Here is a 17,601-nt window from a genome sequence, read left to right as displayed (position 1 = left end):
GGACTCCAGGCTGCCCTCGACCTGCCTGGAAGGGACCCCTATCCAAGAGATCTCACACACACACACACACACACACACACACACACACACCAGAGGTGGGGGAGGGGAAGCACACTGGGAGCTGGCCAGGAATCCAGTCACTCTGCATAGGCACAAATTCTGGGGCTGCCACTGAGAACTCACAGCCTGGTGAGGCCAGGACAGCAGATCAAAGATGCCCCCACTCCCAAGCCTTCGGATCAAATCTCAACACACACCTCCCCCCAAGTCAGGAATCTAGGCAGTCAGAGCTGTGGAATGTGCTGGAGAGTTTACCCCCTTTCCCCAACTTCAGGGCAGTTCCTCCCTACACGAAATTAATAAATGAAATCCAGATGCAAACCCAGGCCGTCTGATGCCCTAGGAAATGCCCCAGCTTCACACACCAGCTGATCCGGGAATAGCTCTGGCCCCCAGGGCTGTCCTTGCTTGCTCTCGCCTTTCAGAAGCCATTGTTTGCTCACCAGGGGTCTGAACACAGCACAGTCTCTGGGGACAGCATGGCCCCCTAGAAAGAGACTATGTGTGGAAGAGACTGATGCTTTGCAGTCATTTGACCTGGTATGACAGGTCTGGGGACCACGCAATGCCCCCCCAAACTCTGGGCATCCCTGTCTCTGATTGTAAATAAATCAACCAAACACAACTGTTCAGATTTTTGTTTTGTTTTGTTCTGTTTTGTTAAAAAAACAAAAAAAAAAACAAAAAAGATAAGACAAGACATCATGGCCACCTGGTAGGTCCCTAAGTCTCCTTCCATCCAGTCTAGCCAGAAAATGCCCAGCGGGGAGGAAGGCAGAGGGGAAGATGGAAGAAGATGGAAGGAGAGAGACAGAGCCATGGGCCTGAAGGCGGAGATCCCGGTGACTTGGTGGCTTTGTGGCGGTGACAAGGGAGGAAGCAGAATGCGAGACAAGGCCCCGGCCCCGGCCCCGGCAAGCAGGCCCTCCTCTCCATTTGGCACAAGCAGTTCCACCATCATGCATTCTCTCCTCCCTCCCTGACCCTCAGAGATGGGCCCTTCTCCCTCCTAGCCCTCTGTCCTCTAGGTCTTCCTCGGAACCTCTTCCTTCCCCGCAGCAGGGTCTCCGCTGCCAGGCAACCAAGCAGATGGCACAAAGCCCAACCCCAAGGTGGCTTGTCTCTGCAGGTCCTTCCCCTTGGCAGGCCGGAGCTTGGGGAGTGGGTCCGGGTCTCCTGACCATTGCATCACCTGCCACCCCACACTTTCCCAACAGCCTCTACCCTCTGACTAGATTGGGGGAGGGGTGTCAACGGCCAAGGTGTTTGTCTACTTTCTTCCTCTGATTCTGAAGTGGGACCTCTCTCACAGGCGTATGTTCACCTCATAGGATCTGGCCCCACAGGCCCAAATCAGAGGAAGTCAGAATAAGAGTCCCCAGGGCTGGCATGTAGTATGTGGTCAATACATGTTTTTAGATGAATGAATGAATGAATGAATGAATGAATGAATGAATCCAGGATCAATTTGGGAACACAACAGGCTCCCCATTGCTACTCTCAGACCTCTCAGGCTATCTAAGGCCAAAGAGGACACCCCTAGGCTTTGGCTCACCCTAAGAGCACACCATGTGCACACACACTCACACACACACCCAAGGGAAACTTCTGGGCCAGAGGCAGAGCCAAGACTCAGGCTCAGGCTCTGCAGCCTCGAGGGGATGTGGGTAGCGGGGGGCACTGAGTCCCCTGCCTGCTGGCAGGGCTCACTTGCGGAAGCTGTCAGCCAACTGGTGGCAGTCCAGCTCCCCCTTCGGCTCCAGGCCCCCCGGAAGCTTCACTCCTGTCTTCCGGTCCACACACCAGCACTTGCCACGCTGCCCGTCCAGAGCTGGGTGGCACTGCCAAGACAAGGGTGTGAGAGGTCAGTCCCCAGGCAGCCTGGCCCAATCCAGCCCAGCCCCACCTCAGGCGGTTGCTCCAAGACAGTCTCTGGGGCTAGAGATTATTTTTTGAGCAGGCAGCTCACTGGAGTAGAGAACCTGGTCAGGAAGGAAAGGTCCAGAGAGTTTGGGAAGGCAGGCTCCTGAGAAGGTTCTGCAGCCTACCTGGAGGGGAGACAGGACCCATGGGATGCAAAGATACATCTGGGTTTAAAAGGCAAGCCTTCTGGCCGGAGATGCTATGAGTGTGTGTTGTAACAGGGCTGGGATTTAAGAATGGGATGATGGTTGAGGGCAGGGCGCAAGTTAAAGTTAGGGGAGCATCAGTGTAAGAACTGTCGTTGAACTGAGAATTATGACTAAAAAGACCTTGGGTGAAATGAGGGTTAGAGCCCAGGTCAGGAACAGAATTGGGATAAAGAGGTCAAGGTCAGAACACTGCTGGGTTAACGTTTGGGTTGGGATTAGACAGCTGGAGGAGGAAGACAGGAGAAAGGCATTTCTCAGATTTAGCTCCAGGTTTAAAGGTGGAGTGAAGTTGTCTCAAGAGTCAGAACTGCACCAGGGGTCAACAGTCAAGTCACAACTTTCAGTGGAATAAAACCGGGGGAGGAAAACTCACGGAGGGGGCCTCCCTGGTGGCACTGGGGTTAAGTCTCAGCGTTATCAAGCTATCACCAGCCACTGTGGCATGACATGAGTTTGGTCCCTGGCCAGGGAGCTGACCTACATGGCACAGCAGACCTCTCCTGTCTCGCCTGCTGCTCCCCTCAGCAGTGTATTTCAGTCAGTCTGCCTGTTCTGTTCCCCACTCTCTCTGGTGAATCCTCTCACCCCCGCACCTCTGGCCTGCACCCCAGCTCTTGTATGCATAAATAAATAAAATAAATCTTTTTTAAAAATACATGGAGGCCTCCCTGGAGGCGCAGCGGGTTGAGTGCCGCACTGTGAAGCTGTCCACGGCCTCTGCAGTGCAGGTTCCTACCGGCTGGCAAGAATCCCACACGGAGTGGCAGACCTCCCCTGTCGCACCCGCTGCTCCCCTCAGCAGTGTTTTCAGTCGTCTGCCTGTTCTGCTCCCTGCTCTGTCTCTGGTGAATCCTCACCCCACACCTCTGGCCTGTACCCCAGCTCTTGTATGCATAAATAAATAAATCTTTTAAAAAAAATACATGAAACTGTACAACACAAAGCTGAATCCTAAACTAAACGATGGACTTGATTTAAAATACTGTATTGCTGTTGCTTCCTGGCTATAACAGGTACACCAGTGCACATGCACAGTGCAAGAGGTGCAAAGTGGGACCGGGAGTGGGGGAGTGCATGGGACTCTGCTTCCTGCTTAGTATTTCTGCAACCCTAAAACTGCTCTTTAAAGTCTATTTTTTTAATTAGGGAAAAAGTTTTTAAAATTGAGACAAGGACAAAATTGATGTTGCGATCAAGGTTGGAGACAGCTTTGGCACTGGTCTTGAGGAGAGGCCCTCTCTGCCCTCCACTCGTTGCACACCCCACCACCTCCTCGAGTCACCCTGGGCATCCTCTGCAGGCCTTTTCCCTCCTTGCTAGGCCTCTGTTGATCAAACAGTGACCCACTTCTTGGATTTGTCTGGAGTGTGGAGGGGGGGGGGTGGAGAGAGAGAGAGTGTGTGTTTGTGTGTGTACACCCACAAAGAATGGAAAAGGGGATCCAGACCAGAGCGCCCAGACCACACCCAGCATGAGGCACCCCAGGGCCCTGCCCAGATACACCACCCTTTCAACAGGGCCAAGCCCTGAAGACCAGAGAGGAGTTGGAACAGGCTTATTTACTGAATCACAACCTCCTGGGGGCTTCTAGAGGAATCCATGTTCCACGGACGTGAGGGAGGAGAGGTTTCTGCACTCAGGCCTTCCCGCCTACCTCCCTATTTCCACCCGGAGCTCCTATCTCCAGGTGTCAGTCGTGGCTCCACGGCCACCCTGGAGGTATCAGGTGTTTTGGCTGTTCAGGTTGGGAGCGGGGAGAAGCAAGCTGAGTTTCCTGCTCAACAGCTCACTCCAGATGAGGCCTCAGACATTCGGTGAGGAAGAACTACTCGTGGGATGGGAGCAGGGTAGCTGGGTGTGCTGGGAGGCAGCGCTGGCAGGATGCTGGGTCTACAGCACAGAGGCTGACTCCAGAAATGCTGGAAACAGCTGGAGACGGTGGGCAGGGCTGCTGACCTACCATGAACTCATTCTGCCTTTGGGCTGAACTTTAGCCCTCCCTCGACCTCAGTCTCATCTCCAAAGTGAACGAGGTGGGCAAATGAGCTAAGGTGCTGAGGCTGGCGGGGACTTTTGCTGGGTAGGGGGCGATTCTGAGGGCGAGGCTGGAGCTGGGAAGCCTCCCTTTCCTGAGAGCTCCCTCTTGGACCACCCTGTGGAGAAGCAGGATTCCCTGGAGCCGAGGCCAGGCCGAGCCAGCAGAGAGGGAGACCCACCTGCTTGGGGTGGAAGTTGCCGTTGCGGTCGCAGTTGGGGATGGGGATGATGTAGAGGTCCTCGTGGGTGCGACTCTGCGAGGCGGCCAGCCGCTCCAGGGCCCGGTGCAGCTCACTCTGGCAGGAGCCCTGAGGCTGTAAGAGGAGGAAGAAGAAGAGGAAATGCTCAGCAGAAGGAGAGAGGCAGGAGGACTAGGGCTGGGGCTCAGACCAGGACTCATGTCCTGAAAGGAGGCGCAAGGCCTGGAGGCTGGGTAAGACCCAGTGAAGTGAAGGGGGAGGCTCTAGTTCAGGGGACACTGGTCAGGACATTAGAAAGACATCGAAGAGAGGATCTTGAGCCAAAGAGCTTCCAAAAAGGAGGGGTGTGACGTGAAGGGACCCTGTGGGGAAAGGGCTTGGGGACAGATGAAATCATAAAATTAACCACTCGGAAGACCCAGGCACAATCTATCAGATCCAGACATCAGAAAGGACGTTAGTCAGACATTGGAGCAGGGCCGCAAGTTCCCCTGCCGTGGCCAGCATTGATCCTGTAGTGCTTGGGAAGATCTAGGGTGGGGGATCCAAGAGAGGGGCTAGGAAACATGGGGAGGCTTGGGGTCACCCCTGTTTACCAACAGCACGGAAGGGTTTCAGTGTTTAACCACCGCTTGACCAGTACTGATGCGTACAAGTGACAAGCAGGAAAGGAGCCTCAAAGAAAGGAATGAAGACTCCGTGGGTCCTGATGACACATATTAGGTGCATCTTGTACACAGTAGGCATTCAACGGACGTCTGCCAGACGGCCACAGTCCAGACCTGCCAGTGGCAGCGGCGGTGTGCGCGTGTGTGCCTATCTGTACTCAGAGGTAGCTGTAGCTCAGAGGTCCTCACCACGGGCCGCATGTCCTCCCGGGGCACCCCGATGACCTTCATCTTGCCCCCATTGGTGCTGCGGTCTCGAATTTTGGCAAAGTGCTTCTGCAAACACCTGCGGTCATGGGCGCTGCAGGGGCTGAAGCTGTTGTTGGGGTGGTCGCCCTCATCCTTGTCTGCAGTAGGGTCAAGACGGGGAGAGGTCAGCACAGGAAAAGGACGGGGCAGCACACAGAGCCAGCCTCCCGCCCCCTTTCTTCTCCATCTTGGCACAGGGGCCTGAAGGCAGAGAGAAATGAAAGCTCCCCCCTCCCAGCCCCCGTCTCCCCTCCACTCCCCTAGAGCTCCTCAGGAGAATATTCTTGAAGTCCTTGACTTGTCCCTCACTCCACCCAGTCCAGCCCTCAGATGAGTCACCAGCTGGAGCTCCAGACAGCAGAAGAGTCCCCTGGGCACTGCAGGGAGGTCTAAGGCTGGGGGGGACAAGATCTTGTTCTCCCCTCCATTCAGCTCCTCCAACCACCCCCCTCTCCGTCTGCGCGCTCTTCCTGTCTCCTTTCTTGCTCTTTTCGGCCTCTGACTCAGCCAATCAGGGATCTCCAGGGCTGATGGCTCTGCTGACCCTCTTCCAAGTGGCCAGAACCAGAGTTTCCATGAGTGATGAGAAATCTGGCCCAGAAGTTCTCTTCCCATTGGCTAAACGGGGGAGAAGTGGGCGTGGCTGCATATGCCTGCATGTGAAAGCATGTGCATGTGTGTGTGTGCACATGTGCGTAACATCCGTGTGGCACCAGGACCAAAGAGCACCCTCAAGCACTCTTCAGTATTCCCCAAAGCCCCCCATCCTGAGACTTCAGACCCCATTCCAGAGCCAGAGCACTGGGCATCCGGAGATGGGGGTGCCAAGGTTGAACCAGCACCCTCAACCTGGGATCGCCTGAAGACTCAGTCTGAACTCAAGAAAAACTCCTGAAGTGCTGAAGGGCGACCGCTGCTCCTCTCTCCCCGAGGCAGCTAAAGCCGGACTGCAGGGCTGAGCTGGAGAAAGGGGTTGGAGGACCCCAAGTCAGAACCACCTCTGAACTGCTCCGGCTTGACAGCTCGCTGCCGGCCTGAGTGCAAAGCCGCTGCCAGCATTCCAGATGTTGGCAGCAGGACAGAAGGTTACATCTGGTTTGCGTCAAGATTTTTTTCCTGAGGAGTTAGCAGGTTCCTCCATGCATGGCAGTGGTCCCAGAGCTGTCTCTGGGTCAAATGGTATTTTTCCACCTCGCCAAAGTTAGTTGGGGGGTGGGCTCTCTTTTTATTCTTCCAGCTCTGGAAGGTGAGTGGGGGATGGGGGAGAGTCTGTAGATAAAGGGAAACCAGGCAAGGAGGAATCTAGACCCTCGGGAAGAAATGTCAAAATTCCACACCAAAGGTTATTTATAAAATCAAGTCATCGGGGATGGGGAGAAGGTTTAGTCATGGGTGGAGGACTGGCTCAGAAGAAAAGATCAAAGGGGAGGAATAAACAGAGCAATAGATAGACCCCGTCCTCCTGCGCGTCACATCCCAGAAAGGATACAGGGAGACTTCTGTCTCAGAAATGAGGTCCAATTCCTGAAGGCCAAGCAAGGAGTAGACACTCGAGCAAGATCTCCCAGCAGCGTGGGTGGCAAAACAAGGGGATGATAAACTTCGGAAGACCAGGATCGTGCCAAGGGGCCAAAAGAAGAGGGACCCTGAGCCCACAGTTTGGAACTAGAGGAAAAATATGGAATCTAGGCTCTTCCCTGAAGACCCTCCCAGGGAAATTTCTGGCCAATAAGATCCAAGGTGGAGAAAGAGAGAAGGGGGGGTGGGGGGGAGACCAAGCCTGCGCTGCACAAAGCCAAGAGACTTGTGGATGGGCTGGAGCTGGAGCCGGGGAATGGAAAGAGGAAATGGAGGACCTGCAAGAGGCAAATCTTGGAGCCACAGCTGAGTGTGAGCAAGAGCATGCCCACTTTACCAAGGACAGGCCAGGAGGGCTAGCAAGGACTTGCCTGCCCCAGCCCCACACTAACCCCAGGGGCACCTCCCCTCCTGGAAAGGTCTCGCTGTCTTTCCTGGGAATTTGCCTTCCTTTCACCACCACAAGGGGAGCACGACTTTCCCCAGGGACTTTGGTTCTCTCGGTCAATGCAGAGATCTCCGCGCTGGGATGCTCGATGGGGGGACCATGCCCTGCAACGCTGAGTTTCAGGAGTGCAAGTTCGCAAATGACTAACACTCGGGGGATTGCTAGTGGGTATCTGGAATGTGTATCCCTTCTTAGGAGGTGTCAGTGGAGAGAACAAGGGGGAAACCTGGGGCCGCCTGGGGCGCAGATGAGCCTGAAGGTGCGGCTTCTGAGCGGGTGTGGCTGGGTCTCCACCCCACAGACGGGGGCTCCCTGGGGAAGGCTGAGTTCACAAGCTGCCTGGCCGCCCCTTCCTTCTTTCCCCGCTGCCCAGCGCACTACTGCCCGGTTCGTGTGCAGCTCAAAGCGAGACACACCAGGCAGGGAGAGTGCTCACTTACTCTCTCGGGGTCACACACACACAGAGCAGACCCACATCCTCCCGCTCGGACACACACAGGCTGAGACTCAGAAATCACAAACATATACAAACCATCACGTGTGCAGACACGCGCTCGGCCGCCCGTGCACACCCACACACCCTCAGGCACCCTGACCGGGGCAGAAACAGACCCGGGAGGGCACACCAAATGCACCCTGGCTTGTTGACTTTCTGTTTAATCTGTAACTTTTCCTCACCCAGCCTTGCTTCACTGGCAGATGCGGGACCCACCTAGGATCCACCCCTAGGCACTGGGTTTGGGAGAGTAACGGTCTCAGTCTTAACCTTTCCAGCTCCAAAACTGGCTAAATCCTTGTTACTACCCTGATCACACAGTTCCAGCCACCTGTGCTGTTCTCCCAGGGGGTACCCTCTGGAAAAACACCCATCCCAGAGGGGTCCCCTCAAGAGTCAGAGTCAGACCCAGCCCTCTGAAAGATCAGACCTACTGGCCTGGGAATGGCTTGTTTGGGAGGTGGGGCTTCCCAGGGATGCCAGGGCACCCCCTCCAGGCCCTGCTTGGAGCTAGGCTAGCACCGTCCAGCCCCAAGGGAAACCTTGGTGGGTGCTCCAGCAACAGAGGAAGAGACAGTGCCCAAGAGGGAAGAGGCCCCACAACCCTGGCACCTCTGGCTGCACAGTTCATGGTCAAAGGCAGAGAATTTCCTCTTTCTTGCTCCCTGATTTCATGCCCTAATTTCTCCTTAACCCCAAGCCCTGTCCACATTGAGACACCCACAGAAAGCCTGAGTGGTGGGTGGGCCCAGCCACCAAGTCACAGAAGCTTCAGCTTTGATCTGGAGCATCCCACCTGCCCTGCAAGCAAGACTTTTTTCTCTGCCTCTGGCTCAGACAGGAGAAGCCAAGACCACCCATGCCGGGAACCAGGTCCAGTCCTTAAGGATGAGCCCGGGGGTAGCCCCTCGCCATCAGGCAACGCTGGCGGCCTCCGGTGAAAGGCCGAGAAGGACAGCTGGCTCGTCCTCCCCACGCAAACAGCAGCAAAAGGCACCCAAATCTACACTATCCTCTCAATTCCCCTAACTGTCCCCCAGTTTTCTCACTTGCCCTACTGTCCCCTAAAGTCCCAAGCTTCAACTTAAATCCTCTTAGCTTCTTCTCCACCACCATCCTCAGCAGCGCTCCCATGTATTGAGCTTACTCTATACCTGACACCCCAAGCTGTGGGGCACGTCCTATTGCCCACTCCCCCTCTTACAGATGAGGAAAGGAGAGGGGAAAGACGGGGCGGCGGGAAGGGGAGAAGTCCCGCGTGACTCCTATGTCTTTAAATGGAAAGACGCTGATGCCCAAGTCACCAATAATCCCGGCTCTGCCAATACAAAAGAAAAAGTGTTAAGCAGCCATGCGTCTCCCCCTCCCCCAAGGCAGAGAATTTCTGGAAAGGCCAGTTCCCATGACATGACTAGATTCCCAGTACTGAAGTAGGGGGAACAATATTTGCTGCACCGACTAAAAATTAACCCAGCCTGCATATTCCCTAGCCCTGTCCCAGCGGGGCCCACGGGACAGTCTAGGCACTCCCCCGGCCAAACTCTGACCTTCCACTGCCCACTCCTCCAGAGTCCAGGAGTCGAGGGTCAGCTCACTGATGCAGAGTCGTGTGGACTTGTGACGCACACACGTGCCCCCGCCCCCCCCCCCACCTCTGGTGGCCAGAGCAGCGCTGTTAACCCACAGCCTGTTCTGGCAGTGAAAACTGAGACAGGCGGGCTGGGAGGGAGGGGGAGAGAGAAGGGAAAGATCTGCTGTGGGGCAAAGAGTAGCCAGTGGGAGAACTGCCCCCCGCCTTAGCCGCTGAAGCTCAGGCCAGGAGGGAAAGGTAGAAGAAAGAGCTTGACCCCTCTGCCAAACCAGTCCCCAATCTTGGTCCTGGAGACCTGCATGCGCTGCGTGGGCAAAGGACCCCTCCAGGAGGGAAGGAGCCTTGGACATGGCCCTATAACCCAGAGGGGAGCTAAAGCACCTTTGGAGGTTGGTTTGCGTGAGGCCTACAGGGCATCACAGAGTGTTCATGTTACGCCTCACCCCCCCCCCCCCACAAAGGCCCTAGGGGAACAGATCTCTCTCCACTCCAGGATGCAATGTTCCCACCCAGTCAGGGAGGGAAGGGCACCAAGATCCTCTAAGGGCTCTTCTGCCCTGTGTTCAAGTTGGTGAGAGAGGAGGAGGCAACGAGCAACTACCACTAGAAGGAGCACTACCTGCTCTGGGGCCAGATCCCCGCCTGCCAGGGGACGACGGGGCTATTATGAGAAAGAGGCCCCTTATGTCCAGGGATCAGCCCTCACTCCCTGACCCCTTTGGTGCCAGGGCCCCTCCTCTCCCACTGGCACTGGTATCTCTGCCCCTGGATCAGCGACTTACTCCCCCAGAACCCCCCTCCTCAGATGTGCTGGACGCCACACTGGCATTTCTCCTACAATGTTTTCTGCTGACCCATCTCTCACTGCCCAGGGGCAGGAAGGGCAGAGAGGCCCAAGGCCCAGACCCCTGGGGTCCACCTCCTTCCTGTTTTCCCTGCATCCTGCTCTCCTCCCGCTAACAAGCTGGGGAGGATTGAGGAAGTGAAGCGGTCTGGGACCCAGGGCAGGAAGCTTGGGGCCGAGTCCCAGCATCCGGACTGCGACAATGGAAGTTTCAAGCACCAGGAAAAGAGACCGACGCAGACAGGGGCACAGGGAAAGCAAAACAGAGCCCGAGAGGGAACCAGAAACCAGAGGCAGAGATGCAGGAAAGCAGAGAGATTCCAAAAGTAAACAGAGAAAGAGACAGAAACAAAGGCAGAAGAAAAAAAAAAAAAAAAACCAGGGACAGAGATCCAGAAAGAGGCTGAGATGAAAGTGAGAGAAGAAACAGAAACAGAAAAAAGGGGAGTGAGAGAGAGAGAGAGAGAAACTGACAGTGGGCAGAAGCCCGAGAGGAAAGGGAAATGCTGTTAGTGAAACCAGAGGTAGAGAAACAGCAGGAAGAACAAAAGAATAAGAGAAAGAAGGGAGAGAACAGGAAAGCTTCTAAGAAGGCTGAGAGGCTCACTGAGAAGTGGAAAGAGAGAATGTGTAAGAATGACTTTAGGGCAAAGGGCCTTCTGAGCCTCTCTCCCTCCCGCTGCAATCCACTACCCCCATCTCACCCCCGCCAGGCTTCACAGCTCTGGGCTGGAAGACAAGACTTGCTTCTTCTACCACCTCAAATAACACCTGTCAGGAGAAAGGAGTGGGGGTGCCTGAGTGCCAGGGCAGAAGGTAGCGTCCAGGCTTGGCAGCAAGCCCTCTGCATCCCCAGTCCACCTCCGCCCCGCGCCCCCCACCAAAAAAAAAAAAAAAATCCAGCTAGGTGAGCTGGCTGGGGCTCTGCAGAAAGGCACCTCTGATCTCCGATGTCCCTCACCTCCAAAGCCCCTCTCCTGTGCGTGCCCCACTCCACCCTGCCTCAATGTCAAAAGGCCTTGCAAGCCCTGGCTTCTCAGACCGCTGCAGGTTCACCTGTGGCCAGGGGGAGGGAAGGTCCCTGGATCAAGCACATAAGCCCCCCCCCCACCACCACCACCTCCCCATCCTCCCGTTATCAGACCCTAGATGTCTCATTCAGGGGAGGGGGGGCCAGGCTGGACCAGGTCACTTAATTTTCCACTCTGGCACCAGCAGCCAGGACTACCATGGAGGCCGCTCCTCCCAAATGGCACTCCTGGGAGGTTTGACAAGGAAGGACGGGACAGAGTCCTCCTTGATGGTGGCAACAGGCTGCCAGGGACTGGAGAGCAGTTTTCTCGGCTGAGCCTGTCCCACGGCAGCCGGGCCCTGCCACGTACCTGCCTTCTCTGCTCACGGGGGATTTTCAAGGGCCTTTGAGGCCAGCGGGAACGCGAACGGGGCTTCTGGGAGGGCAGTGCAAGGGGAAGGACGTGCCAGGCGGGGCACCTTACCAGAGGGCTGCAGGCTTTCCTGGATGGCCTCGATCTCCGCCAGCTCCATGCACACGCCTTGCCCGTGCATCAGCGTGTGCAGGGGCTTCTCCACCCCCCGGGGCGGGTAGCAGCGCAGGCCCGAGCCGCAGCGGGGAGTGTACACCCCGCAGGGCATCCCTTTGGCCAGGGCGCAAGTGGCGCAACAGCCGCAGCCGGGCTCCCGCACCAGCTCCTCGCAGCCCACGGGGGGGCGGCAGCGCGCCAGCTTCTCCTCGGAGCAGGGCGGGCAGTGGATGGCCTCGTCGCCCAGGCTCGGCCCGGGCCCGGCGGCCAGCAGCAGCGCGGCCACGAGGCACAGGGGCAGCATGACCGCGCGGGGACGGGGCGCGGGCGCGGGCAGGCAGAAGGGACACACGGCCGCGGCGCCCGGCGCGCCTGGAGGACCGGAGCGGAGCGCGCGGAGACGGGGCGGCCGCGGCGCGCGGGGACCCGGCGGGGAAGTTAGCAGGCGCGCGGGAGCGGAGCGAGCCTGGCCGCCGAGGCGCTGTGCCGCATCTTCGGCCCGGCCCGGGCGGAGGGCGGGCGCGCGGGGGGCAGGGGGCTGAGCGGCTGCCGGGCTCCGCTCCCCCGGACTTTATAGCGGCCCCTGGCCACACCCCCAGCGCCTACCCAGAGGTGGGGGGCGGGGTGGGGGCGCGGGGGAGGGGGAGAGGCGGCCGTTAGGGGGAGGGGGCGCTGTCCTGAGCCGCCGCGCTACAACATCTGAAAGTCCTTTCTGCCCGGGGAGGAAGCGGCCGTGGCGCGCGCCCAGGGCGCGCTGAGCCGAGCCCGGGAGGGCAGAGAAGGGAGAGGGACGCGGGGGCTGCTTTTTGGCCTCCTTGCCCGCGACCTTGGAGGATTCTTCCCTGACCCCACCAGGCGCCCGCCGCAGCCCACACACGCGCTCGCGCGCGCGCGCACACACACACAAGCGCACACACACAAGCACACGCACACGATGAGACCTCCTAGCGCCGACTCCCCGCTCCGCGACTTGGATCCCTGGCCAGAGTCCTTCCACCCCACCCAGGGCTTCCAGTCTCCACCGCGGGAAACAAGCTGGTGAGGTGGGGAAAGCGGCACAGGCGCCCGAGGAGGGACCCCGGAGGGCCTCGTGGCCCGCAGACATTACCGCACTCCACTTCCACTTGCCCCTTCCAGGGTCCCCCCCCACCCCCTCTCCCCAGGGTGCACATCTGGCGCTGGGTCCACTCTGCCTTCCCCAGGATGGAGTCAGCGAACCCCGGAGAGGAAGGTGCCAAGCCTCTCCCTCCTTCCTGGGCGTTTGCGCTACTGCCCAGACCCACTCCTGGAGGGAGACTGGCCGGGGAGAATGCCACCCACCCTCTGTGCAAGTTGTGCAGTGCACAACTCCAGGGGGCACCATTTTACTTGCAGTCGCTGTAGATTCGTACAGCTGTTGTCACAGTCTTCCAGCAGGTGGCAGTCGAGGGGCTAGAGAAAGGGGTGCCTTTTCCTAATTCGCCTGGGTTGCTCTTTGGGCTGCTGTCACAGCCGGCTAAGCCCTCTGTGAGATGCTGTTGTCACCTGCACCCCCCACCTTCAACCCTGCAGTAGTGTTTAGAGCATTTCCTAGGTTTCCTCTCAGGTTCCCCTAATGCTTACCCATTCTTCTCCCACAAAGGCTTCTGCTATCTTGGAACTGGTTTCAGGGTAAGGTCGCCTGTGCAGGCATAGCTGGTGACCCACTGTGGGTTGGGAGAGGGGGGAGCTTGGCCTAGACAACTACCTGGCAGCCAAGCTGAGGTGTAGATCAGAGGTGGTCCTCCTGCTTCCCCTCCCAGGGCAGGGGTCTTTCTCTCAGTGACCTGGCCTCCTACTTTCTGCAAGTGCAGACTGTCCAGGTGGTTGGAGGAAGAGAAGGGCTAGAAGCTGGACCTGGAGGGACAGAACCAAAGTTATAAACTAATGGTACCTACTGGCAGCCATCAGGACTGCAGAAGGGCTAGGGAGTGATGACCAGGGACCAGCTTCTGGGGTTCTCTCCAGCCATCCTATTGGCCCTGGAAAAGGGCAAAACAAGTCCCTGGAGGAAGCCCAACCTGTCCTTGGTTTATAAACCAACCCGCCTCCAGTCTATGCCCTCTCTTCATCACTGGACCCAGTTCTGCCGCCAGCTGTGTGAACATGGCCACCACCCCCTGGAGCTTGGCTGTCCCTCACTGTGAAATGGAGGTAGGTCATCACTTGAAGCTCTTGCGAGAATAAAATGGTACCAGGAAGGATGGTTTGATCTCAGTGCCACACAGGGAGGGGTAAAGGTGCCAGGATACAGAGGAAAGAGACAAGAGGCTAGGTTGAAATCAAAAGAAGTATGTGGGGATGGTGACTGAGTGCAGGTAAGTGTGGAAAATCCCCAAAGGTTTTCAGGTGAGACAGATGCCCACACCTCTACCCCAGCACCACCATCCCCAGTCTATCCTCTGGTGCCCCGCACCCCATATCACTGTCTAGGATAATTCCAAGGAGAAGGGAAAACAGACATGAGGAAATCTTGCGAGCATCTCCCCACCATTCATGCAACACACATTTACTGGCGCTCCATAGTCTCAGGCTTTGTGCCACACACAGGGCTTACAGAGGAGGCCGAGACCACTCTGCCCAAGGAACTTGCTGCTAGTGCAGGAAGACAGGCCTTTAAATGAAATACATCTAAGATGTGTGCAAGTGGCCCGGGGGAGGCTTAGCTGGGGCACAGTGGGGAGGCACGTGTCATCAGTTCTACATGCAGGGTGCTGAGTATGGGCTTCTTAAGGAATCAGAAGGAAGAAAGAAAGCTAACTGGGTATGGCTTCCCCTGGAATCCTGGGTGGGGGGAGACAGTCATGTCCCCAAGTGTTCCCCAACCTGGTGGACTTGCCCTAGGGAGCATCTTGTCTGATGAGAAGGCAAAGTGCACACAGTAATGAAAACTGGCACTTAACAAACACTGCCCAGAATGCAAGTACACGTGTGTGCACTTCCCAATAGCCTCACAAGAGAAGTGCTGTCATTATCCCCTTAAGATAGAGAAACTGAGGCACAGAGAGATATAACTTAATGTCACTCAGCAGATAAGTGGAAGATCAGAGATATGGACCCAGACAGTCTGGCTCCAAAGTCTATATTATTAACCCCCTGTTTTACTGTCTTCCAGAACAGATGTCAGACGTGCTCTGAACAATTGCCAAGGGCAAAACAGGTAGAATGCAAGCTGGGTGTCAAGAATCAGAGCAGAGTGCACTGGCATGGAGCTGACCCTATGCCTCCCCATAACTTTGGCTTCCCAGCCCCTCACTGGCTGCCCCAACTGCCCCCTGTGCCCATAGTTAGTAAGGGTCTCGGCTTCCCTCCGTGTCAACTATGCCTAGGCCCCAGGTAGGGCATCCTCTGCAGCCCCCTCAAGCAATAGCACATCAGTATGGCTACTGGGAACCCCAGCAGGGTCCCCACACTTAGAGAGATCAGATCAGCAGAGCAGAGGGCATGTCCAAAGGATGGAACCTGGCTCCTTCCCTTAGGACATGCAGCTTCAGAAGTGAACACCAGGCAGGGGAACAGTGAGGAGAACAAAGCCCATCTGCAGTTGGGCTGGCCAGAATCCGGTTTCATATCTCGGGTCTAGTCGACCCTGCTACTTCCAGCTTTGTGGACACTTCCCCTTCCTCAGCTTTGGTTTTACCATCTGTAAAGTGAGGGAGGGAACTCACTGATCTGTGAAGTCCCAGGCAGGCCATCTAGGAATCTAGGACCCTGGCATGGCTTCAACCCTTGGGGTTTTCACTGCTGACAGGCACCAATGGAATCTCTTTCTCATTGGCTAAAACCTGCAAAGGAGACAGACGCCAGGTGAATGGTGTGGTGCCCAGTGAGCGCTCTGTCACTGTCCCCAGAGGGGATGAGGGTCACCCACGGCAACACAGCTTGTTTGTAATTGAGCCAAGACTTAAGCCAAATACATTCACTACCTGCTATAGACTCAGCCCACCAGGGGCCATGCTGCTCCACTGCCAGAGTATTGCCCACAGTCATGGGCTCAAGACTCAAGGGGTACAAGGGATCAGGCTGAATGTTGCCAAAGGAGAGACACAGAGGGGGCCTTGAGCAGAGAGACAGAGACATTACGGTGGGGAAATACTTTGCTCTGTCTTCCCTAACACCTGTTGAGTCAAAGAACGGGTGTCTTTTAGCCAGGACACCTCTTAGCCTGACAAATTGGAAGCCCAGAATCAGAGCATATCCCATACCCTTCCCCCCACACTCCCTGGAGGGCCTCCAGGTACTGTCTCCAACTCCCCCAGTCCTTAGAAAACCCCGAAGATACAACCAAAGGACCTCTGAACCCAAAGCGACTCCCCCAAAGGGGCCTCAAGATTTAGAGAAAACCCACAGAGGGATTCTCCAACTCATAAAGCCCAGAGAGAAGGCCTGGGGTACAGAGACATCCCCAGTATTCATATTCTCTCCAGCTGCTTGTCTCACTTCCCCACCAGCACTGGGGTTCACAGATAGCCCCCACATGCCCTCTGCTTTGTCCCAGGACTTCTGCCTCATCATCCCTCCTCCCAAGATTCCCGGTGACATCCCACCCCACTGGGATGATTCTCCTAGCAACCTGCCCCTTCAGGAGGTCACCTAGTAGCCTTGCCTCCTCCCTGAGCCTTCCACTGACTCTCCAGTGAATGGAGCAAAATGTGGTACCTTGGGCCCAGCGCTAGGCAGGTGGGAGGTACAGACAGAGGCACATGTAGGCCTTTCCTTTCTCTAACTTTGCCAGACTCCCCCTCCAGAGTAGGTAGCTCCAGCATGGGGTCTGGGAGTGAGATGGGTCCCTTGTCTCTTGAACCTACAACATCCTTCAGGAATCCAGGCTGGGATGGAGTGAATAGGATGCTCTTGGCTTCTGCGATTGGTATGCTGCCCCCAGGTGGGCAATAATAATACTGATAGGACCGTTCACAGAGGGCCTCCTGACTGCAGGGCATTGTACAAGGTCTGACAGTTCCAAAGGAGCAGGTAAACCTCTGCCTTCAAATAAGATTGTGGTCTGAAGAGGAAGACGGACTGGCAGACACGTCGTGATCAGTGCTATGTCATAGGGAGAAATGCACAGGATGCCAGGAAAACAGAGGAGCCTGAGTGGTTAGGGAGTTTCAAAGAGAAGTGATAATGGACCTGAGTCTTAAAGAATTAGTAGAAATTCACAATCTCTTCAAGCCTCAACTTCCATCATTAAAAGGGTCTTTGCCGGCCTCCCTGGTGGCACAAGGTGTTAAGACACAGCACTATGAAGCTATCTGCAGCAACTGCAGCACGAGTTCGATCCCTGGACAGGGAGCTACCCACATGGCACAGCAGACCTCTCCTGACTCACCCGCTGCTCCCCTCAGCAGTGTATTTTGTCAGTCTGCCTGTTCTGCTCCCCACTCTGTCTCTGGTGAATCTTCTCACCCCCCTCACCTCTAGCCTGTACCCCAGTTCTTGTATGCATAAATAAAAATAAATCTTAAAAAAAAATAAAGGGTCTTTGCAAAGATTAGGAGAGAAAATTATGTAAAGAGCTTACTAATACGTAATTAAAATGCAATAAATGTGTGTGTGTGTGATTTATTTTAAGAAATTGACTCTGAGTATGCAGGCTGGCAAATTTGCAATCTGTAGGACTGATCAGCAGACTGGAGTCTCTTGCAGGATTTCTGTTACTGTTTCAAGGCAGAATTCTTTCTTTTCTGGAAAACCTTAATTTTTTGCTTTCAATGGCTTCAACTGATTGCATGAGAC

The 17,601-nt window shown here is 56.1% G+C and overlaps 1 protein-coding gene across 1 annotated transcript; it reads right to left on the bottom strand.

Annotated features, from left to right (window-relative positions):
• Window positions 1–675: 675 nt before the first annotated feature.
• Window positions 676–12,173, bottom strand: IGFBP4 (insulin like growth factor binding protein 4). The gene is made up of 4 exons (XM_037492493.2): window positions 11,800–12,173; window positions 5,287–5,444; window positions 4,409–4,543; window positions 676–1,901 (listed from the first exon to the last, which is right to left on the bottom strand). Exons 1-4 carry the CDS (start codon window positions 12,146–12,148, stop codon window positions 1,767–1,769), a joined length of 777 nt encoding a protein of 258 aa, XP_037348390.1. The 5' UTR covers window positions 12,149–12,173; the 3' UTR covers window positions 676–1,766.
• Window positions 12,174–17,601: the final 5,428 nt, after the last annotated feature.

This window comes from Talpa occidentalis, unplaced genomic scaffold (assembly GCF_014898055.3).
Source record: "Talpa occidentalis isolate TD23 unplaced genomic scaffold, MPIMG_talOcc4v2.1 talOcc4.7, whole genome shotgun sequence".
Taxonomy (NCBI): domain Eukaryota; kingdom Metazoa; phylum Chordata; class Mammalia; order Eulipotyphla; family Talpidae; genus Talpa; species Talpa occidentalis.
Note: the sequence above shows the minus strand (reverse complement) of the source record. Positions and strands in the feature narration are given on the sequence as shown.